Consider the following 23,430-nt stretch of genomic DNA (forward strand, 5'->3'; position numbering starts at 1 on the left):
ATCTTGTTATATATCAATCAATACGTAATTTCATGCAAAATGCAATGAAACAAACCACATTGAAATATCTGTGTTATAACAAAAGGTACAGCCAAAAAAACGGTGGGGGTGGGGCAATGGTACATCACCACACCCACCTGGGGCATTGCCCCGCCCACTACATGGGGTGACGCGCAGGCCTCCTGCACCGGGTGACTCGAATCTTAGTGACGCCACTGGATTCCAATACATAATTCCAGCATTGGAATGAATGGGGGAGCACACACAGGACAACCAAGTGTGTATCTCAAGGGGATTGTTGGAATATGGCAAATATGTACAAAATCTTATACAAAGCCTGCTTTAAATAATTACTTGTATTGCTACAGAAATGGTTTAAACATGATTACCTATATTTTTCCATTGCATCTGACTGGTTTATTGTGTAGTAGTACACATACATGTACTCGTATTTGTAGTGACTTGTCACTGCATTGTCCCCAGAAAATGCCACACACTAGACATAAGAGCATAAGGAAAGCCCTGCTGGGTCAGGCCAAAGGCCCATCTAGACCAGCATCCTTTATCACACAACTGTCTAGGGCAGTGGTTTTCAGACTGGGGCATCGTGACACCCCAGCCTGAGGGCCCTGGCCTCTTTGCCCTTAAGGGGCGGGGGCAGCCAGGAGGCAGGGAGGGATCCACAGGATTGCGCCGCTCAGAGGGGCTGCAGGGGTTTGGGTGCACTTGCCCAAGCCTCCTGCAGCCTCCCAGGGGTGTGGGGAGCCATGCAACCTTCTGCAGGGGCTCTCCAGGTCAGGGAAAGTGAAAGCGGAGCAATCGCACCCTGCTCCGCTAAACCGGAAGTGGGCGTGATCGCTCCACTTTCTCTTCTGATGGGGCTGAAGGGACTGGATGCACTCACCAGTCCCTGTAGCAGTGTTCTGGGGGTGTGGGGAGCCCTGTGCGAGCACCTCCAGGGCTCCCCAGCTCAGGGAAAGTGAAAGTGAAGTGATCGTGCCCCACTTCTGGTTTAGCGGAGCGGGGCGCGATTGCTCTGCTTTCACTTTCCCTGATGTGGGGATCCCTGCAGGTGCTCGCTCAGGGCTCCCCGCACCCCAGGACAGCTGCTGCAGGGACTGGTGAGTGCACCCCAGTCCCTGCAGCCCCCTGAGTGACACAATCCTGGGGATTGCGACACTGCCTTCCTCCTGCCCCCGCTGCCTCCCCCCACCCCTGGAAAGACTTACTGCGGGTTTCAAACTCCCTGAGAGTTTGAAAACCACAGGTCTAGGGGGTGCAAGCAGGATGGAAAGGCACATGTCTCTTCAGCCACCCCTCCCCTGTAAGTGATATTCAGAGATGCATGCTGCTGCTGAACCCAAGGTAGCAATTCAAGTGCTCATAAAATTTGAGACAAGTGTCTTTCAATATGGCTCATAGAATGCTTCTTAAAAAATGTGCTAGGTGCAATTACAGGAACTGTTTTTCTTCCTAGAATAACTGTTGCAGTCTGTGTTCTCCTGGGAGTTTGTAATCTGTGGTGTTGATTTAGCTGGAATTCAGGTTGACATTCAAAAGGTAGCAATTCAATGTTTTATTCAACATGCCACTCTGTTTCTGTTTTGATATTACCCTACTTAAGTCAGTTTTTATATGAATGAAGCTAGATCCTGTATGTTGTCAGAACATCTAAAGAATTCTGTTTCTTCTTTCAGTAATGCCCCTTTTGCTTTTGCTTTTTTAATTCAGTGAGATCACATTCTTCTGTCACACCTCCTCACCAGCTCAACTCACTGAGGCTTATCAGTATTTATTGGATTAAAATGAAGGCAACTGCTTTCTAGCTTGCATCCATCCCAATTACCCGAAGGCAAATGTGTGCCATTTATATAGATATCTGGGCAGCCCAATCCTACTCCGCCTTAGTACCTGTGCTGCAACCGCAGTGCTGGTGCTGGGTGTCACAAACGTGCCATAAGGTGAGCAAGTGGCACCAGTGGGGAGATCTGCGTCACTCTATTGATGGTGCAGCAGGAGCAGAGCACAGGTAAATTCCAAGCTGTGTGGGAAGGGTGGCACGCAGGGTGGTGAGGGTTGGGGGAGGCATTCCTGGGCAGAGGGAGGGTGGAGAGAGGGTGGAACAGGGGGAGGAGCAGGTCTGAGAGTGGGACCAGTGGAGGCCTCTTCTGTCAAATCCTATCCCCCATATCGGGCTCGGAAGCCTGACTGGGGCTTCTCAAGTCTGCGCCACTGAAATAGCTGACACAAACTCAAGAAGCCCCATTGAGCAGGCCAGTGCATTACTCAAGGTAAGGGGACAAATGTCCCTTTACTTTGAGAAGACCTCCAGCCTGCTCAATCCAGTATAGGATCCAGCGGTAGCAGATTAGTGCCACTGTTCCTTTGCTAGATAGGATTAGGCCCATAAGCATTTTTCCAAGGATCAGCTTAATTTCATTCCCTTTTCTTTCTCCTTGTTTTCATTTATATCGGGCATTTTTGGTGAGTACTTTGAGGGACATATATTCTACTAAGTTGCCACTCTGAGGTCTCAGAAGAGGGTTGAATATGCATCCAAAAAATAAATAATAAACACATGACTATACTAGGGTAAGGACAAGTAGCTCAAGAATGAAGTAATGTGGCAGCTACCAAATAATGAAATTATTCTCTGTCATAAAATATAAATAACAGTCCAGTGATGCTATGTGCAGGTGACAGCTTCAATGCCCACACAGAGCTTCTACCCAAGCAAGGATTCCTCACTCATTCTAATATTAGGAACTATGTGTATGAACCATTCCCCCTAAGTCCATTTCCCCCACATATGAATTAAGGGGAAATCCTTGTCCACACAAGAGATCTATGCTATAATCCAAGTTCCCATGGAGATTTGGTTAATCCCATTGTAGTCCGAATGATGTCGCACAATGGCTTTCAAACTGTGCTCTGGGGAAGCTTGGGATGTCAGGTGTTCCGAACATCAATAATGGTAGACAAATTTCCTTGACAGCTTGCCCATCAATGCCAAACTCCTTCTTCAGCTTCAGAGGATGATGATGATAATGAGCATTTGTATAGCTGTTTCTGCATGTGCAAAGTGATTCACATGTATTGGCTGGAAGTTGTCCTAACATACACTAAAACTATCCTGGGAGATAGTTTTAAAATATGACCTCCCTTAAGGACATATCAAGTCCCCTGTTCATAGCCCTGGAGCAGATCCAGCCACAACAGATGACCCCAGCCACTACTGGATGGCCAGGTGTTGGCCAGCATGGTGCAAAGCACACTGGGGTACTACCCAGTGAGTGCTCTGGTACACTGTGGGGGATCTCCTCCTTGGACCAGCTATGAGGCAGGTGATGGATGGGAGTGGGAGGGCAGTGGAGGGACGGGAGATGGGGTTGGGTGGTGCTCCTTTTGAATTCGGGAGACAGCTGGGTAAAATCAGACAAAATTATCTAATTCAAAGAGTTTCACAAATCCCTGATTTTTACATTCAAATTTGCTATGACACTCAGGTCATAGAGAATTTCATGATTTTTGGTTCAAAATTTGCCCTCAACTGATCTATGAGATTAACTAATAGATAAGTATATTATTAGCCCTAAACCCTTCAGCATAGCCCCTGGACTTATCACTGCTTGAGCAAATGAGGGGCAGCAGCATAAAATCTGCATAACCTTCTCCTATCGAGAGAGCTACATGCTTCACTTTTACATTAATCAGCTCATTTTTCTGTAGCTGATGCATTCTCTGTCTCTTTTTCCGTTTTTTTTTTTTTTACTGCCAAGGTTAATTCACACTACAATATTCAGGCACATCCAGCTGAATTATAAATGCTGAGGCATACTGTAATAAAAGCTATTGTTTTAGGAAGACCATAATGCATTAATAAGCCTGCCTTGCATTCTATAAGCAGTTTCTGTTGTTCATGTTGCAGCAGTTTACATTGATGAGACACCTGCAAAATATCCAGAAGTAATGAAAGAAAGGACAAGCAGTATTAATTCTAAACCAACATTTGTTCACTTTATGTTCTTATTGGTCCCCCTCGTCGGGAGGTAGAGCTGTGAAGCTGTTGTGAAAGATATGTGTAGAGGACTAACAGCCCAGTCCTACACTGCCCAAGGTGCTGGGCTGCGGCATCGCCAAAAATGGCTGCCACCATATCCTATGTGCTTCAAGCAGCCATGGGCAGCACCTCAGGAGAAGGGAACTTTCATCCCCTTCCCCCAGGTAAACAAAGTAGCCCCATAATGGGGCTACTTGATTCAAAGCCAACAAAACGATCAGCGGTGAATCAAGTGCTTCCATGTCGGGTGGTGAGCCCAACACGGAGGCTTTGGATCCAGAGGAGTGTTGCTCCACCGGTCCCGCCTCTCTCCCTCCCCTGGCACACCTCCCTCCTACCCTCTCCCCACCTCCCGCCTCCCCAGAACACCTCCCTCCTGCCCTCCACCCAACACCCCCTCCGGAACGCCTCCTGTCCACCTCCTCCCATGCCCTCACTTCTCCGCTTAGACAGCTGCAGGAGAAATGCAGGGAACAATGACAGCCACTCTTTATAGCCTTCATAGATCTCACGAAGGCTTTCGACCTGGTCACTAAGGATGGCCTCTTCAAGATTCTCCCCAAGATTGGAAGTCTGCCCAGGCTCCTCAGCATCATCAGATCCTTCCACAAGGACATGAAGGGCACTGTAGTCTTTGATGGCTCCACATCAGACCTCTTTGACATCCGAAGTGGAGTGAAACAGGGCTGTGTTCTTGCGCTGACCTTGTTTGGGATTGTCTTCACTGTCCTGCTGAAGCATGCCTTTAGAACTGCAACAGAAGGCATCTGTCTCTGGATCAGTTCAGACAGGAAGCTCTTCAACCTCTCCAGACTGAGAGCAAAGTCCAAAGTCCAGCTGAAAGTCTGTGTGACTTCCTCTTTGCTGACGATGCAGCTGTCACTGCCCACTCCGCCAAAGACCTTCAGCAGCTCATGAATCGTTTTAGCAAGGCCTGCCAAGACTTTGGACTGACAATCAGCCTGAAGAAGACACAGGTCATGGTTCAGGATGTGGACTCACCTCCCTGCATTACAATCTCTGCGCATGAACTGGAGGTTGTCCATGACTTTGTGCACCTTGGCCCAATGATCTCCGACACCGAGCTAAACAAATGCATTGGTAAAGCAGCTACCACGTTTTCCAGACTCACAAAGAGAGTATGGTCCAACAAGAAGCTGGTGGAACATACCAAGATCCAGGTCTACAGAGCTTGCATCTTTAAACTTCTGTACTTCAATGAGTCTTGGACTTTTCACTCACAACAGGAAAGGAAACTGAACGCTTTCCACATGCGCTGCCTCCGATGCATCCTCAGCATCACCTGGCAGGACAAAGTTCCACAGTCCTGGAACAAGCTAGAATCCCTAGCATGTATGCACTGCTGAAACAGAGACGCCTGCGTTGGCTTCGTCATGTAGTGAGAATGGATGATGGCCGCATCCCAAAGGATCTCCTCTATGGAGAACTCGTGCAGGGAACATGCCTACAGGTAGACCACAGCTGCGATACAAGGACATCTGCAGGAGGGATCTGAAGGCCTTAGGAATTGACCTCAACAGATGGGAAACCTTGACCTTTGAGCATCCCTGTTGGAGGCAGGCTGTGCAGCATGGCCTCTCTTAGTTTGAAGAGACACTTGGCCAACAGACTGAGGCAAAGAGGCAAAGAAGGAAGGTCCATAGCCAGGGAGACAGACCAGGGACAGACTGCACTTGCTCCCAGTGTGGAAGAGATTGTTACTCCTGAATCAACCTTTTCAGCCATACTAGATGCTGTTCCAGAACCACCATTCAGAGCGCAATACCATAGTCTTTTGAGACTGAAGGTTGCCAACAAAGACCTCTGGACAGGCCCTCTAGAGAGACAGAATAAAATTTAGCTTAGAGTATTGTATTCTTAATGCTGATATTTTCTCCCTATTCTTTCAGGATAACATTAGATAGAATGTAATTCATTCTCTACTTATGTGTGTTCAGTAAGTGAAATGTGCTGTTTGGGATGGAAATCTATACATAATTTAAAACAAAACCAGGAAGCTATGGCTTAGGATCCCAGCTAAGGAAGGCAGCAGCACATTTGGATGGCAGGAAAGAGATGGAGCATTTTTTTTCTATGAACCTCTTGGTTGCAGTGCTAATTAAATGCAAAAGGTTCTGGCATAAGCAGCAGCCAAGCTTTGTTAAGGGGGAATATTATTTACGGTATAGCTTACCTCCCCTAAAGCCTAGGGTAAGAAAGACTATTCCTGTGTATTTCATTCATGTTTCAGTATCTTCTCAAAGCCTGTTAGGAAGCTTATCATGAGTCTCATTTCACAGATGGGAAATTGAGACTAAATATTTGCCCAAGGCCACCCAGTGCTCTGTCCAATGAGCCTGCTTGTGTTCCAGGTCCAATTCCAACCCCATATTCAAATTTATACACTATTCAGTAGGCAGTACTGAATTCATTGAGCTACTGTTTCTCTTCCTACCCCATGCATTGTTTGTTATACCAGAAGTAAAGCTTTTATTCTCAACTCTGTGCTTCCATTGTAGAGTTACTGCAAAAGTGGAGAGCGCTTGCAGGGAATAAATACCTGTGCATGCATGTGTGTGTGTCTGCCTACCTGCCTGACTGTGTGTACACATAATGCTTCCTGTCCCTACATCAGTTTTCCCCTAAACGTGCCTCAGGGCTATTTTTAATTGCTTGTTTCCCTCACACTGAATTCCAAAACTGCAAGTCTGGCTATCTGAACAAAGCATCTTTAAAACCAGTAAGATATTGTGAGAAGTCACTTTGTGGTCACTCTTCCACTTCGCAGATGTTCACACAAATTAGCCCTCAGTTCTGATTTCTGGAATGTTTGAACTCCCTCTGAACTCTGCTCCCAGATTTTGCTGTAGTTTTTACTTGTTGGTATTGGTGCTTCTCTGTGTAAAGCAGGGGTGCTCAATAGGTGGATCGCGATCTACCGGTAGATCGCGAGGCAAAATGAGTAGATCGCGGAGTGCCGACCCCCCCCCTTCAGGTGCCTCTGGGAGGAAACGCCAGGAGTAAGGCTCCAATGGGGCTTACTCCCAGGTAAGTGTGGCTAGGATTGCAGCCTCACAGCCTAATCCTAGGCATGTCTACTCAGGAGTAAGTCCTGTTATACTCAGTGGGGCTCAAGGTACACCAACATACATTGCACACATAAATTTTATATGTTATGATGGTGCGAACATTGTAAAAAAAACTCTGGTAGATCTCCGGGCCTTGCTGGGTTTCAAAGTAGCTCTCGAGCCAAAAAAGTGTGAGCACCCCTGGTGTAAAGGATGTATGTGTGGACTGCCTGGAGACAGAAACTGCCACTGCATGCATTTGAAACATTCTTGGAAAATGTAGGACATTTAACTACATTTACAGGTTACATTTTTTTTTCATAATGTAAATAATTCCTGAGTGCTCAATGTCAACTAAAAATACCCTTGGTTTGAACACAATGACCTGCTGTTACTGGGCATTTGGGAGACAATATTGCAGTGAGTTGATCAACAGGTCATATCAGACCTATCAGCAAACTCTGTATAGCTGAGGTGGGGGACAGAGAACCATGTTAAAAAAAATAGATCAAGAAAATCCTCAACATGGAGGGGGAAATGCTGATTTTAAATTAGAGATTTGTATTAGACTTCATTCAGGGTCTCACCTACTACCTTCATGCTCTGCTTTGCCTCCTCTACTGTTATGCTTTACTTGGTGCCTGCCACTTTAGGGAGAAAGTGTCTCTTTCAACCTAGTGTTCTCTAATTTCGGCTGACACATTTGTGAGATCTGTGATCACTGTGTTCCCTTATTTGTTTTTTTTCACACAGCCAACTTGCTTCAGAAAGCAGTCCTAATCATTTTACGGTGGCCTCAATACATACACAATGAGCAAGGAGTGATTTTTGGAAGAGTAGATAATAACATATCTGCATGTGTCTCCACTTACTCTCAGTCAGTTGGAGACTACAGCTGAAAAGATGTTATTAAAACTAAAAATGAGAATTCATAGAGTTAGAAGGAATCAAAAGCCATCCAGTGTAACCCTTGTTGAGCAAATGGTTCCATCTGTATCAAATCAAATGCAGCACACTGTATTTCTCTTCCTGGTCTCCATTTTGCCAAGCTTTAAGAGGCAGCAGTCTAATTCTCAGGAACAGTTAAGACTGGAACAGTCTAAGCTTGGCCCAGTCTTACCTTGCTTATTATATATAATTGGGCTGATAATTGGATATGATAATTGGGTATGATTTGAATTGGGCTGATAATTGCTTATATGTGACAGATCAGGTACTGAGATGGGTTTTCATACCAGAGGCATGTATATCTAAAAAGAAGACTATTCAGCCATGGCAGACAACAAACCATCCTACGTATTCTATTGTGTTGAACACTTGTGTTTAGAAATTGTACCCCCACTCAGTGGCATTCCTGGGGGTCCCCGCCTCCGGAGCAACCCCCAGAATTCTGCCCCCCCCACACCCCGTTTCGCCCCCTTCTCCACCCCCCGCACACATGACCCGGAAGTAATTGCGGTGATGTCAACGTCACCACAAATACTTCCGTGCAGCTGCCTCCTCTGTTCCCCCTTTGAAAACAAGGGAGAACAGAGGAGGCAACCAAGGCCCCCACGGAGACTTCTGCACTGCAGGGGTCTCCATGGCAGCAGTCTGGGGCTGCTGCCAGCGGCCCCAGATCGCTGCAGTGGAGACCTCCATGCAGCTTGTAAGCTGCACAGAAGGCTCCATGGGGGCTGGGAAGCAGCGCGCGTCCCCTCCGACATCGGAGGGGGCGCGTGCTGCTTCCGCTCCACCCGAGGGACGCCCACAGCAGCGGAGCAGGGACGCCCAGGAGCGCTCCTGGGAGGCAGCCAGATGCTGCCTCCCAGGCAGCGTCTCGGCGCAGACTGGACTGCTCCCCTCTTCCTTCCTCCTTTATAGGGGAGACGAGATGGGCGCCCTAGAGCGTAAGTGCCTCTCTAGGGCACCTGTCTCCTATCCTCTTATAAAGAAGGAGGCGAGGGGAAGGGAGGGGCGGCTCAGTCGGCGCCCAGGCGCTGACGGAGAGGAAGCAAGCTGCCTCTCTGCAGCGCTCCTGGGCACTCCTCCTGGTGGGGGTGGGGCAGGGGCAGGGCGAGGCTCCGAGGCGCCCCTGGAGGGTCGGCGCCCGGGGCATTTGTCCCGCTTGTGTACGCCAGTGCTCCCATTGCTCACAACCCGGCCATGCAACAATGGTTGTTTCATCGTGATCTCTGCTTATGCTTGAACATACTTAACTCACAACTGAACACTGCTTGGCTGAAAGTGATGAAGTCTAGCAGGAATAATTGGATGCATAATGTAATCACTTTTTATCCCTCCTAAGTTTGGGGGAATTTGTACCCAGCAAAAAGCACAGAAATTAAAAAATTGTTCCACCTAGTCTGTTTCATATATTCTCCTACAACAAAAGTCATTCTGTGGTATTTCAGTTTCCTTCCAAACATTTTTTTTAATTTGAGGGTTTCCTTAAAATGGCATTAGAGTCAGCTCCTATGGAGATAAGATAAGCACCTTCAAGGCACTGAGGGGTCTAAAGGAATTGAATGTGATTAAAAATCTCATTTTACATTACAGTTTTCAGCGGAAAAAATTATAGAATTCCTTGCAGGCACCTGAATATGATTGTTTACATTCAGTAGGGAAATGTGAATCCCTGAAAACGGATACATAGCATTAATTAAGATAGTCAGTATCCACATGTGAATGTTCTCTCAGCCTTCATTTGCTTGCTGCTATCCATAATTGATTTTTGCTATCCATAATTCCTAATTTTGCGCTTTCATTCTCCTTTCTTTTCACACAATTTTTTTAAAATTTTCATTCTTTAATTTAAACCAGTCAAACATAAAGCCCACAGACCAGGTATGGCCTGTGGATGCTCTTAATCCAGCCTCAGTGACAATTGGGCTACCCTAGCACCATCATCAGCTGCTCTCTGCTGCTGGGCTGCAAAGTGATGTATCAGCAGAAGCAGCACTGCTGTAAAAGGGCAGCATTGGAAGAGCCCAATTATCATGCAGGCCACCCTCTGGGCAACACTGCTTCTGCTGAGGTGTCACTGCTGAAAAGGTGATCTTTGTGATAATTGGGCTGTCCTAGCACCACCTTTTCCACAGCACCATTTCTGCCCACGTATTGGGTGAGAGAGACAGAAGGAGACCTCAGGAGGTAAGGTTGTTAAGGGGGAAGAGGCAGATAAAGAGGGGTGAGAAAGGGAGAAGTTGCCAAGGTGTTGAAAGAGCCCAATTATCGCAGGCTGCCCTTTCAGCAGTGCTTTGTTCTACAAGTTTTTCTTTTTAGATACAGCAAGGGTAGTGTGACCTGGGGCCAGTGGCGTCACTAGGGTTCATGTCACCCAGTGCAGGATGCCAGTGCATCACCCCCCATGCAGTTGGTGGGGCAAAACCCCTGGTGGTGGGCATAGTGATGTATCATCACTCCGCCCCCACTGGTTTTTTGGCTGTACCTTTTGGTAGAACACATTCTGCATGAAATTACGTATTGACTGATATATAACATGATGGTATTATTCCTCCAAACTGTGATTTTAGTGATTTTGGTCACTAGTGGTGTCACACACACACACCCCCAAGGGTGTCAACTTACTAACACCTTATTGCAGCAGTTTTCAAACTTTTAGCACTGGGACCCACTTTTTAGAATGACAATCTGTCCAAGACCCACCAGAAGTGATGTCATGGTGGAAGTGACATCAGGCAAATTAAAATAAATAAGTATAAATAATTAAAGTAAAACAAATAAATAAGCAGAAGCTAGCCCTGTTCCACCAAGTGAATTTCCTCTGTAGCCTGCCTGCAACAACAACACCACCACCCCCCCCAAAAAAAAAATCAGTAAGATTGTCAGCCCTACCCAGTGCCCAGTTCAATTTAAGGACTTCTGTTTAAACCAGATCGCTGTCAGGATCCACTTGGCTTTGCAAGTCTCAAAAAGGTTCACCTTATCAGCTGAAGCAGGGTCTAAAGAGGGGGGTAAAGGGGGTAATTTGTACCTGGGCCCAGGTTCAGAAAGGGGGCCCAGGAATCAAAGGAGGGGGCCCAGTATCTTACATTTTCCAATCTCACCCAAGCTCACTGCCTATGCATGATGCTGGGAGCACAACCATGGGCATTCAGTGGCAACTGCTGCTGCAAGCCATACACACTGGGCCCAGAAATGCATCCATGACCCTCCTTAACACAGTGTCAAATCAGGGAGTAAACTGGCCTGCTAAAGTAGCTCTTTGGCTTGTGGATCTGATAACCATGAAGGAGTGTATAGGGGCACAGCTGCAAGGCTAAAGAGTGAGCCTAAATACATGGATGCTAATTTTCAGCAATGATTTTCTAAATTTCAAAGATTTTAAAGAGACTTAGGAGTGTGTTTGGTTTTCCATATTACTTTATCTAGCTGCCAATGCTGCATGGTTAGGTAGACCTGGGCTCCACATCCAGAAGCCTGGTAGACCTGGGCTTCGAAGACTATTCTGGCTGTCAGCGCCCTCCCCCTGCCCTATTTTGCTCCCCATTCTGCCATCCCCCATTGCCCCCTCCTCCTTTGGGAAGGGACCCAAAAGAAACTTTTGTACCCCCTGATGGAATTCCTCTCAGTGGCCCTGAGATGAAGCCTCTGTTTTGATCCTTTTTAGTGGGGGGGGGGGGCGCTGCCTTCTGGAGTATTTGTTTAGCTGCAGGTGCATAGGATCAGGACCATTCTGGTAGCCTTGCACTCTCCTTCACCTGATCTTCCTTGCCAGCCAAGGCACGTTTGCTTACTCGCAAGTAAACACAACTGTGAGGCTTAGTTTCGCTTTCCATAGGGCTCAATACATTCATCTACTTGGAGGAAAGGACTTCCTTCTCAGGTGTTTTTGGGGGCTGCATTCATTGGATCAGGACCATTCTGGTGTTGTTGGATTCCTCTCAGCCTGCCCTTTCCAATGAACTAAGGCAAGTTTGCCTACTCATGAGTAAACGTGTGAAACTTTCACTTTCCATAGGGCTCCATACATTTTTTGTTCTCTGGTTTTTTGGCCATAACATTTGATAGAAAGGAGATATTTCACTCTGGTTTTTTGCATTGCATTCCGCTTGAAATTCCGCATCGAAAAGTATATAATATGATAGGGTTACTCCTAACCACTGCGATTTTAGCATGTCACCCCCAGTGCGCGTCCCCCCCCGTGCGCATCACCCCCGTGCGCATCACCTGGTGTGGCCCGCACCCCCTGCACCCTCCTAGCGATGCCACTACCTGGGGCAGCCTGATGCTGTCACCACTGCCAGTCGTGTTCCCCCCCTCCTGGGGAAAAAAATAAAACCTGTTTCTGTGGTCTTGCACACTTTTCTCAAACCCAGAAGTGCAGAACTTCCAGTTTTATTTAAATAAACCATGTGATTGAAGGAACGTCTCCATTTTCACAATCTCTATAAATAAAACTGGAAGTCCTACATTTCTGGATTTGCAAAAACTGTGCAAGGAACACAGTAAGGAGGTTGAATGAACCTGTTCTTGCTCAAGCAAGCAAGCAAGTGGATCAATGCAGCTTGCACCCACAGCAGGCTGAAAGAAGGGCACACTGAATGCACTGCTCCCTTACTCCCCTCACCACCCACCACTGATGCAAGACGTATCAGATGTCTTCATGGTTGAACCAGCACTAATAGATATGTATAATAATGTGATTGTCAACATTCACTTTTGTATATCCAGAAGCAATGAAAATATGTATCTACTTCAGGTATTTAACAATATTCATCTGGGATTGTCATCATCGGGATGTGAATGTCGCCTTTGTTCTCCAGTGCTATTTTTCTTTCATCATCATCATCATCATCATCATCATCATCATCATCATCATCATCATTCCTTATCCCTTGATTTGTGGCTACAGCATAATTTCTGTTTTTGAAAGTTTGTTGCTGCTGCTGCCTCAATGTCACCCCAAAAAGAACAAAAGATAAAGCAGGGGTTTTTTTTGTTGTTGTTTTTGAAGTTCCTTACTTTTGGTTTTGTATCTAGTAAGTAATTTGCAACTGTTAAACTGTTACACTTCCCTGGTTGGTGGCACAATAGAAAGTCTGGTTGTCATGGCAACATACTTGACTTGCGTTAACAGACTTAATCCTTTGTGACAGGGTAGCAGCTACCTGCAACTCACTACAGAAATTTATTCTGGTTTTTAAGTTCCATAAGCCACTTTTCTGGCCTACAATTTATAGTTGTCCTGTGTTTACCTTGGACTCAAATATAGCTACTAAATGCCTTTAAATGTGACTTGGTGAGGGAATGTTGGCATATATTTGTTTGTATTGCAATGACAGAAAAATATCCACTTGAGAATTTTTTTTTCTGTGCCTGCCAGCGCCAGACAGGCAGAAGCTTTCTTCAAAAATAGTTGTTGATCATCCCACACATATAAGCAGAATATCTATTCTTTCCTAATCGTCCATCTAATAAGACAGCTGGAGTAGCCAATTTTTCTGGAATGACCTGGAGTCTTCAGAACTCAACATCAGTCTTTATGTGACTCCTGAATACAATTCTGAAAATTTGAACATCATCATCTTTGACAAAGGCCCCAGTCCTATCTCCCACCATCACATGTTGCATTCAGGGGTGGGGGGTGCAGGTGACCCAAGAGCAAATGGGAGGTAAGCATAAACCATTTACACTTACCCCCGTGTAAAACCTGGAGCCTCTTTTGGTGGTATATGTCTGAGGAGAGTAAAGGGGAAGGGAGGAGATAGTATCTGGTGTGCACCACTGCTGCCAGAGTCACCCCCTACCGCCTCTTCCCTGCCCCGGCTCATTCCCAGCCCCCCACTCCCACTCCCCACCCATCCCCCACTTCCACCACTGACTCATTCTGTCCAAGAGGTGCAGTGGGGTCAAGCTGCACTGCCACCTCTAGTGGCAGCACTCACAAAATGGCAACCAGTGGAACACTGGACATGCCATCAGCAGCCATTTGAAGAAAGCAGAAGTCTTTTGCACATTGACACTGCTGAATTGCCACACAGGGATTTACAGTGGATTGGGTTGTCCTCATTTACCATTATTAAATAAATAGTATGAAATAATCTGGGAACAATTAGTAATGGAAAAAACTGACATATCAATTAAGAACTTTCAAAGGACAGAACAGGTTAGATTTTTACATAAAGTAGCTTCCTGTTTTAAAGCATAAATTTGGAATGGGCAAGTCAATAAAACATTAATATTTTAAAATTATTTTGAAAATTAAAAGAGTTTCTTTGAACAAATCCATTTGATTTCAGTTTTTTGCATGTTAAATTTAGCAGTTCTAGTGAAGTATTTTTTTTTTTCACCAAAACACTCAGTCTGAGCCCAGCAGAGACCACAAACAGATGTCTGTGGCTTCTGCTGGGCTCAGAGGACCCGCTGGAGGGGAGGGGAGTGGAGCTCTCCTTGCCTCCAGAGGGTAGGCACACAGGAGGCCTGCAGACCCAATCTGCAGATAAATGAATCCATGGATATGGAGGCCCCCTGTACAGAATTTCTTTCGGTTTTGAAGCTTCTTGACTCTGCTGTGATTCTATTTTTTAGTTGTCATTCGTCAGCAGTGTCTCTCTTTCTTGCTGAATTGTCAAGCCTTAAAACTCTTATTGTACTAATGCTGCTTAGTTGTGTTTGCCCACAATGTCCCTATACAGCAATCACACAGTTGACATGGTGATGTCACCTTGACAGCATGCCAAAGTCACATGGATGACATGTTAACTTCCTGGCAATGACATACAAATGTCACATGGATGATGCACTAATGTCATGCTGATGACAGGGCCATCATACTCTGTCATTAGGATGCCACTCTGTGGATAACAAGCTGTCATCATTTGCATGGATGTTGTGGGTGGTACCAGGATGCGCTAGGACAGGCTTGGCATTTGTCCTGTATTGCACTGGCATCAGTGAACTGTCAGTGTGGCATTGCCAGGATGGTCTTAGTATATGATGGATGTCATGCTGCATCCATGCAACATCAGTGCAGTGCCCACATAGGATTGGGCCTTTAAAATTTTTACTACCATAAAAATTTTTATGGTCATTTAAGTTATTTAAATAAGATATATTTTTTTTAATTTTGCCATGATGGTGTTGTGTTCAAGGAAGTGACATGTTAGACAAACTGGAAATGGCTCTAATGATACCACTCTTTTGTGCATTTCAGATTACAGTGTTTCGCATGGGATCAGAAGGTCACCAAGACATTGATCTTGCGATCTTGACAGCTTTGCTAAAAGGTAATAGAAATTCTCTGCCCAGTAACCCCATGACAAATCCAAAACAATTTCTCTGTGCCTCACCTGGACTGCAATCCTATGTTTCTCAGCTATACAGCATACAATATCTAAAATTTTTGCTACAAAATAGTCATGATAGTAATTATTAATCTTATAAATTTTCCATTATTGCCATCTTCATTCCCTCACAAAAATAAATTTATGGGAATAGAAATTTATAGATGCATGTTTTTGAAAAATTATTTATTTATTATCAGACATTTGACCCAATCCTATTAAAGCACTGTGCTGGCAGAACACTTGTTCCACTGGCAAGTGCTGCTGCAAAGCACCATAAAACACTTTGCAGCACTGCAGAGAGCCGGCACATCGAAGGACAGGAAGGACAGCATCATCCTGCACACACCAGTGGCCATTGGGCCACTTGCTAAGTCCAGTGCAGGGGTGGGGGAGGGCAGGGACGGGTGAAATGGGGAAGAGATGGGGTATGGAATAAGTGGATTGGGTGCAGAAGGGGTAGGAGCAGCTGCTGAGTTGACCCATTGCAGCTGCTGGGTCTTATCCCAGGGCAAGGGGACAAATGTTCCCTTATTCCAGGAACCAAAAATCCCTCAAAGTGGTATCTGTGCCAGCACCATGCTTTACTGCATGGTGATTTAGATAGGATTTAGCTATTAATCCAACACTAGTTCCTGTTTTAAAACTTCTCCCTTACTTCTCCTCTGTCTTTACCCATAATAGACTTTCAGCCCAATCCTAACTTGCGCTGGAGCAGGCAGACCAGCATGCCTGTTCTGTATCCAGCACAAGTTTCAGGCAACCAGAGGCTCAGCCAGGGGCAAGGGGAAACTTTTCCCCTTATCCCAGGTAGAGCCCCTGCAGTCTTAATGGGGCTACTCAGATCCGCGCCACCTCCAGAGATGGCTTAAATCCAAGCAGCCCAGGAATGCCCTGGGCCACCCGGAAATGGGGTCAGGACCCGGCATAACTGCTGGGTTCTGGCCCTGCCTCCCACTCTCTCTCCCCACTCCCCGCCCCAGGAACACCCACCGCCCTTGCTCCTGTACCCCAAAACGCCTCCCTTCCTCCTCCTCCTTGCCCTCCCCACACACACCCCAGACCTCCACACTAACCGAACTCGGCTGGCACAAATTCACCTTTTCCCAGGGCCCACATCAGTACGGGGAGGCTAGCGCGTGTCTGTGCGCTGGGCTGTCTCCCCTCAGAGTGGCACAAAAGTGCTTTACTGCACTTTTGCAACATTCTTCAGCTGGCACAAGGGACTTGTGTCACCCTATAGGGGCATTAAGATTACGCCCTTTATGACAGAAGAATCATCAATGTACCAAAAAAAAGTCTTCAGTATCAGAAAGACTTATGAGATGCCATTTTCACACACTGGCTTCTTTCCTCTCAAAGTCGCACTGTTCTAGCTACTTTGTGTTTGCAGTCACTCGACTTGTGAGTCTTAATAGGCAGCAGTTGTAACTCAACCTGAGCCACTTATAGGGCACAATCCTAACCCCTTATGTCAGTGCTTTCCAGCACTGGCATAGCGGTGCCAATGGGACATGTGCTGCATCCTGCAGTTGGGTGTCACTCACTAAGGCCTCCTCAAAGAAAAGGAATGTTTGTTCCCTTACCTCAGAGCTGCATGGCCCTTATGTCAGTGCTGGAAAGCACTGACATAAGGGGTTATCATTGCACCCATAGAGTCATTTTAACTCAAGTCACAAGTAATTACGAGAAACGAGTTAAGATGTGAGTCAGGTATGACTCCACAGAAAAAAAACAGAGGTGGTGGTGGTGTGTGTGTATTGGAGTTCTCATTTAACTTCCCCTGATGTTCCCATCCCATCTGCAGTCAGTGATGTGTTGAAATCCTTCACTTCGACCACCATTTTCATTTTATTTATGTAAATAAAAGCTTCGTTGTTATTCAAGTCATGACTCATTTCTGAGTCACTGGCCCTGTGTCATGAGTCAGTGACATCCATGACTCGAGTTGACATGAGTTGCAAAAAAATCAGGTTTTTTGGGGGGGAAAAACTCAAGTTGAGTCATCATAACTTGAGTGTCCATCCCCGCTAGATTGTAAGCCTTTCAGGGAACTGATCTATCTTTTTACTCTATGTAAAGTGCTGTACACATTTATAGTGCTTATAGTAGTAGTAGTAGTAGTAGCAGCAGCAGCAGCAGCAGCAGCAGCAACTGTTACCCTGCACATGCCCAATCTCGTCTGATCTTGGAAGCTAAGCAGGGTCAGGCCTGGTTAGTACTTGGATGGGAGACCGCCTGGGAATACTGGATGCTGTAGGCTTATACCATAGTCTTTCGAGACTGAAGGTTGCCAACCAATCAAATAGTAGTAACAGTAACAGCAGCAGCAGCATTTTGTACTAAATGTAGAAGATGCTGGGCCCAGGTGACTCACAAGAAGGTTGCAGTCCCCTCCCCAATGTGATTTGTAATGTCACTCAGATGCTTACAGTGTCCAAACTGTTAATATCTTGGAAAAGGCCTGCTGGATAATATGTACTTGCTTCCGTTAGTCCTACCTAATCCATCATTGTGTGCACTGAAGCATATTGTTAAGCTTACCTGAGCCTGATGCCTCCATGTTCGTTCCAGCTTGTAAATATGCCATGACTCATACTCAGAGAGCATCCGTCCTGCAGCTGCTGAGCAATGTTGAATCTACACAAGGCAATGAGAGTCAACCATGAAATGATTGTGCATTTGCTTTAAAACCAAAGTGCAGGACAGTAGCTTAGCATACTATATTTCACTGAGAGACAGGCAGTTTACACCCACTAGTTCTGTGAAATATGTTTGAAACAATGAAGAAATCAGATCCCCCCCCCCCAAATCTTGCAGGGCAAAAGCAAAAAGGATAGATCTAGAAAGAACAAGAAGGAAGATTGATTAATGGTAGGAGCCCATGAATATTAGCTCCCTTCCCCCCCCCTTTTTGTGCCTACTTTACTATTAGATATAGAATTTACAGGTGGATACTATGCATTCTCTCTCTCTCTCTCTCTCTCTCTCTCTCTCTCTCTCTCACACACACACACACACACACACACACACACACACACACACATAACAAAAGAGTAGGGCTCATTCCCCTGGGGGCTGGGGATAAGAATAGGCCCTCAGTTTGGCTGTACTTGTAAGAGGCGACTAAACAGCCACAGGGTAGATGGGACTTGTCAGCCTGGGAATGCAGCTCATCTGAGAGAAGGAAAACTCCAATCCCAAACCTCCACTGCCGTGTGGCTACATCCAATTATGGAAAAGGCTTCAGGAGTCAACCTTGAGGCAAAATCCGGAGCCAGAGTCCCTGAGGCAGTTCATGGCTGAACACAGTCACGTTCTGGCAACTCCTGCAACACCACTGGAACCAACCGTATTGGCTTCTGCCTTTCCATTGGACCATTTCAGCTAAGCAGGGTCAGGCCTGGTTAGTACTTGGATGGGAGACCGCCTGGGAATACCGGTGCTGTAGGCTTATACCATAGTCTTTCAAGACTGAAGGTTGCCAACCATTTCAGCAACATGGAGAGGGGGGATTTGCTGCATGGGTAACAGTCTATCCTCCATATCTACTTGACCCAGGCTTCACGCACTGGAGAGGACACTCTGTTCCAGAACCACTGTCCAGAGCGTGATACCATAGTCTTCCAAGACTGAAGGATGCCAACAACAACGGGGCTCATGTTTATATTCTTCACCTTTTAGTTTAGCGGGACCAAGCTAATTTGGAGCCTAGCACATGTTGAGCCTTGCCCAGTACAACAAATGCTCAGCACTGCTTTTTATTCCTTGTTTTTGCAAGGTTTTAAATGGTAATTTTATTTTCTACTGTACAGCTTTCCATCAAATTGGATGTTGAAATTTGTCAGTATATTGTAAAGTAAGCCAAAGATGAGACTAAAATGAATCCATAGTCCCTGGGTACATATTAGAAACATGCAACAGAGATTCTGCTTTGTTCTGATGTCACAGTAGTATGGAGTAAATCCATCAAAGAATCTGAGTCGAGAAGTCAGCTTTCCAGCATGGACAGGCAAATGAAGGGGGTTTCCTAGCAACAACAAAGAAACCATGTGACAGCTCTCAGAGCAATTTTTCTGCCTTGATCAGGTTTCATTCCCTTGGAGTCTAGAGGGAATGTAAAGCAGAGAATCTGTGCCTACTGCCTAGTAGAAAATACAGCTGATTGGCTCATTTTAATGTGTAGAGGCAAAATAATGTATAGATGACATCTGTAAATTCCTGCTGTTTCTGCTGTAACCACCAGATAGTAAATTAATAATAATATAAACTGGAGATCTGTGTCCTAGTAACACTTGAGAAATTTCTTTGCCATCTTTGTAGCAATACCCCAATGTTAAGATAACTGGTTTCTGAAGTTAAGCTGCTAATGAACTTCCTTTTTTCCCTTTGAACAGAAAAGGCAACTACTGATTTTCTAGGTATTAATTCCAAATATGCTCTTCTGGATAAACTTGTTGAGCCTTTAGATTATTAGTAGAATGGCACTTAAGGGATTTTTTCCTGTGAGTTTAGTGACCAGAGGAGGTAAGAAACAGGGAAGGACAAAGAATGCATGTGGTTATCTGACCAGGAGCTGTAGGAAATATTTTAGAAAATATAGAATGGTTCACAGGAATCCCTTAGGTATCATTTAGTGATTTCATTCTGTTTTCTGTTTTCAGTACATTCCTCCCCCCCCTTTTCCTCTCCAAGTCTATTGGTTTGGTGTTTCTCCAAGTCTTTTCCAAGTCTATTTTGTTTAATGTATGAATCCATTTTTTAAGCTATTTAACATTACACACTTTGTGGCACAGCAATCCAAGTCTTTTATACAGGCCACTGCAGAAATATAATTGGTCTGGAAATGCAGGATATTTGACATAGTCTCATTACAGCACAGAGACTGACACTGTGTGCACATAAACACTCTTGTCACCTTTCATTCAATTTCATATTTTGATCCCTCACTGACCTGGAATAATCTTTGTGCAATAATCCCAACCGCACAAATCTCCGCTCTTGGAACTGCAGACCCATGCTTTTGATCTTTTAAAAAATCAATAAGTGCTGAATATGTGTAGTTACACTGATGTATGCAATGCACACATGCACAATGAGAGCTTTTCTTCCTTTCTCAAATAGAGGATCCAAGTGTAGATTGGGGCCATAGCAGGCCTAGATGCCTTTAAAAGGAGATTGGACCAATTTTTGGAGGAAAAGTCCATCACAGATTACAGCCATGATGAGTATATATGCAACCTCAGGGTTTTAGAGGTAGCCTATCTCTAAATACCAGGTGCAAGGGAGTGGCAATAGGATGCAGGTATCTTGTGTGCCCCCTGAGGCATCTGGTGGGCCACTGTGAGATACAGGAAGCTAGAGCTCTACAGATCCAGCAGAGCTCTTCTTATGTTCAGGAGCAGAAAGTTATGGTCCTGATTCCCCTGCCATGATTCCACTCATGATTCCAACAACCATCACCTTCACATCTGATATTTTTAAAAGAAGCATTAAGCTCATCTGTGCTAATGGCAGGTTTAACAAAAGGTCTAGTTTGTCCAAAATGTTAGGCTTTGTTCTGAGAAAAAGTGGGGAAATCCTTAAGAAGAAAGTTTCCAGGATCATGATACAACTAGCTTCTGTGATCCAGGTTTTTCAGTTTGCTAACAAACAAAATTGGTGAAATTTCTAGTTGAAAGAACAAAACACACTGAAGGAGCAAAAAATGAGCATTGAAGGAACAAAAAAAAAACACACCAAAACTGTTAATAAAATAAAAGGGGTGGGACAATTGCAAAGACAGTCACAGTGAGACTATCACATATCCGAGTCACATATCCAATTGCTTTGGACATGGCTTTTACTTTTTAAAAAGGAGGGGTGCTGTTTCCTTCAGCTGTTCATTGGTTGCTCTTTGTGTTATAGGAAGTGGTGGACAGAGAGAGGGAGACTACTAGAGAGCTACTTCTCACTCTAGCCAAACTCAGCAGGCAGCTATGGCAAGTACAAAAGCCTCTGCACTTGCATTCCAAAGTTCCAGGTCAGTGCTATGGTTTGGGATTGCACCCACTGGTGAGAAAGGGCCTGAGCTCCTCTCCCTAGTGAGGCCCAAATCACTAGGTTAGGGTTAAAAAAACACAAAAAACAACCATGACTTTCAACACATAATTTGCCCCTCCATGTTTGGTCTTTATGTAAAGAGCAGGCTCAGGGACCTGATCTGGACTGGCACCACTGCATGGGTAGAAAGGATTAACCCATTCCCCAAGGCACAGTTCCAGTGAAAATCACTCCCTGAAGCCACTGTTTGCTCGGGAAGAGAAGCTACCAGTGGCACCAATAGAAGCTTCCCTCCCATTTGGGAGGTGAGATTTTCATCAGGGCAATGGCACAGGGGAAAGCGGACTTTTCCCCATGCCATAGTTCTGATCAGGATCAAGGGTCATCATGGCTGTTATTTAGCAAAAACAACAACAAACCCTCAGAAAGTAAGGAAACATTAATTCGTTGCAACTAACTTTGTCCAATGAAACTTGAGACATCATTAGCTGGATTGGGGCCATAGAATGGGAAGAACTAGTAAAATGGAAGTGGGTGGTCCAGGGCCTAGGAGAGAAGGGTAAAGGGGGTAATTTGTACCCTGGCCCAAGTCAAAAGTGGGGCCCAGGAGCCAAAGAAGGGGGCCTGGAAATTTCCTAGGATCTGACATTTTCCTATCTACTCAGACTTGTTGCCCACACGGGATGCTGGGAACACTACCACAAGTGTGTGGCTACAACTTCTGCAACTACTGGCAAGCCATATGCGCTGGGCCCAGGAATGCATGCATGACACTCCTTAACACAGGGTCAAATCTGGGAGGATACTGGCCTGCTACAGTAGCTTTTCAGCTTGTGGATCTGCTTACCATGAAGAAGTGTATAGGACCTTTGTACCCCCAATAGACTTTCTCCCAGAGTCCCTAGGGTAGTCATATATGAGAAATTATTGTCTTGGATCTAAGTAAGGGACATAATAGAGGCTTGGGACTTTTGAGCCATTCACAATAAACAGGTAAATGTTACAAGAGTCCTTATTTATTCAGCTTTAATGTTGTGGAAAGCTGAGTTTCTAAACATTTTAATTACAGGGAAAATCGTTCAGACATTATTGCAGTAACTCTTTCTTGCCAGCACTGAGATTCTCTGCCATCCCATCTCCTCCAGCTCCCTGAGTCTTACCACTGATTTTATTTAATGAAGTCTACTTATTCTTTCTTATCTCTTTGTACAGGAGCTAATGCCTCTGCACCAGATCAGCTGAGTCTAGCCTTAGCCTGGAACAGAGTAGACATCGCTCGCAGCCAGATATTTATTTATGGGCAACAGTGGCCGGTACAGTATATACACCACTACTGACAGAACTTTCCATTTAACATTTTAAAAAATCATTTTTAAAAGCTGTTTTCCAAAGTACTGAATCAGACCTAAACATGTTTTTAGTCGATTACTGATAGAGGACCTGTGACTTTTTGTAAAGGAACTGTTGCCATCTAGCGGTGCTTTCACATAATGGTCCCATCTTGTGTTCTGAGACTCTGATATAGATGGGCTCAGCGGATGTAGACAGAGCAGTTAAGGATACAGAGAAAACCGAAGCATGTTCCTTACAAGGAAAGGCTAACATGTTTACTTTCACATACAAGAAAAGATGGTGGGCCCAATGCTATCTTCATGGTATGCCAGTGTACCATGAGGTCAACTGTCATGGCAGCTGTTCCATCAGACTATGTAGCATTCCCACCAGTACAAGGGTAAGGAGGCCATGTGCAGAACCATGCAGACTGGCCACTGGCAGTGTTTTGCCAAATGTGGAGGAGGATCAGGGCAAGACAGAGCAGATCTCTGTGATGCCAATGTCCATCATATCTAAATTTCTGTCCCTGGCCTTATATGCCCTGATAGTCTCCGCAGATCTATGCCAGTAAACTTTATTCTCTCTCTTTCATAATCAGCTCCATGAGTATGGAGTATTTGTATAGATCCAGAATTGG

General features: G+C 45.3%; 1 protein-coding gene and 1 pseudogene across 4 annotated transcripts in view; both read left to right on the top strand.

Annotated features, from left to right (window-relative positions):
- The window catches only part of TRPM3 (transient receptor potential cation channel subfamily M member 3), a 375,460-nt gene that overhangs the window by 297,309 nt on the left and 54,721 nt on the right, over positions 1-23,430 (top strand). For all 4 annotated transcript variants that reach the window (XM_066616650.1, XM_066616652.1, XM_066616653.1 and 1 more), the window contains exons 9-10: positions 15,287-15,359; positions 22,671-22,771. In XM_066616650.1, the coding sequence (XP_066472747.1) occupies positions 15,287-15,359; positions 22,671-22,771 (174 nt within the window). The remainder of the gene's footprint in view (positions 1-15,286; positions 15,360-22,670; positions 22,772-23,430) is intronic.
- On the top strand, positions 17,561-17,678 carry LOC136642557 (5S ribosomal RNA; annotated as a pseudogene).

The sequence above is a fragment of the Tiliqua scincoides genome, chromosome 2 (genome assembly GCF_035046505.1).
Source record: "Tiliqua scincoides isolate rTilSci1 chromosome 2, rTilSci1.hap2, whole genome shotgun sequence".
NCBI classification, from domain to species: domain Eukaryota; kingdom Metazoa; phylum Chordata; class Lepidosauria; order Squamata; family Scincidae; genus Tiliqua; species Tiliqua scincoides.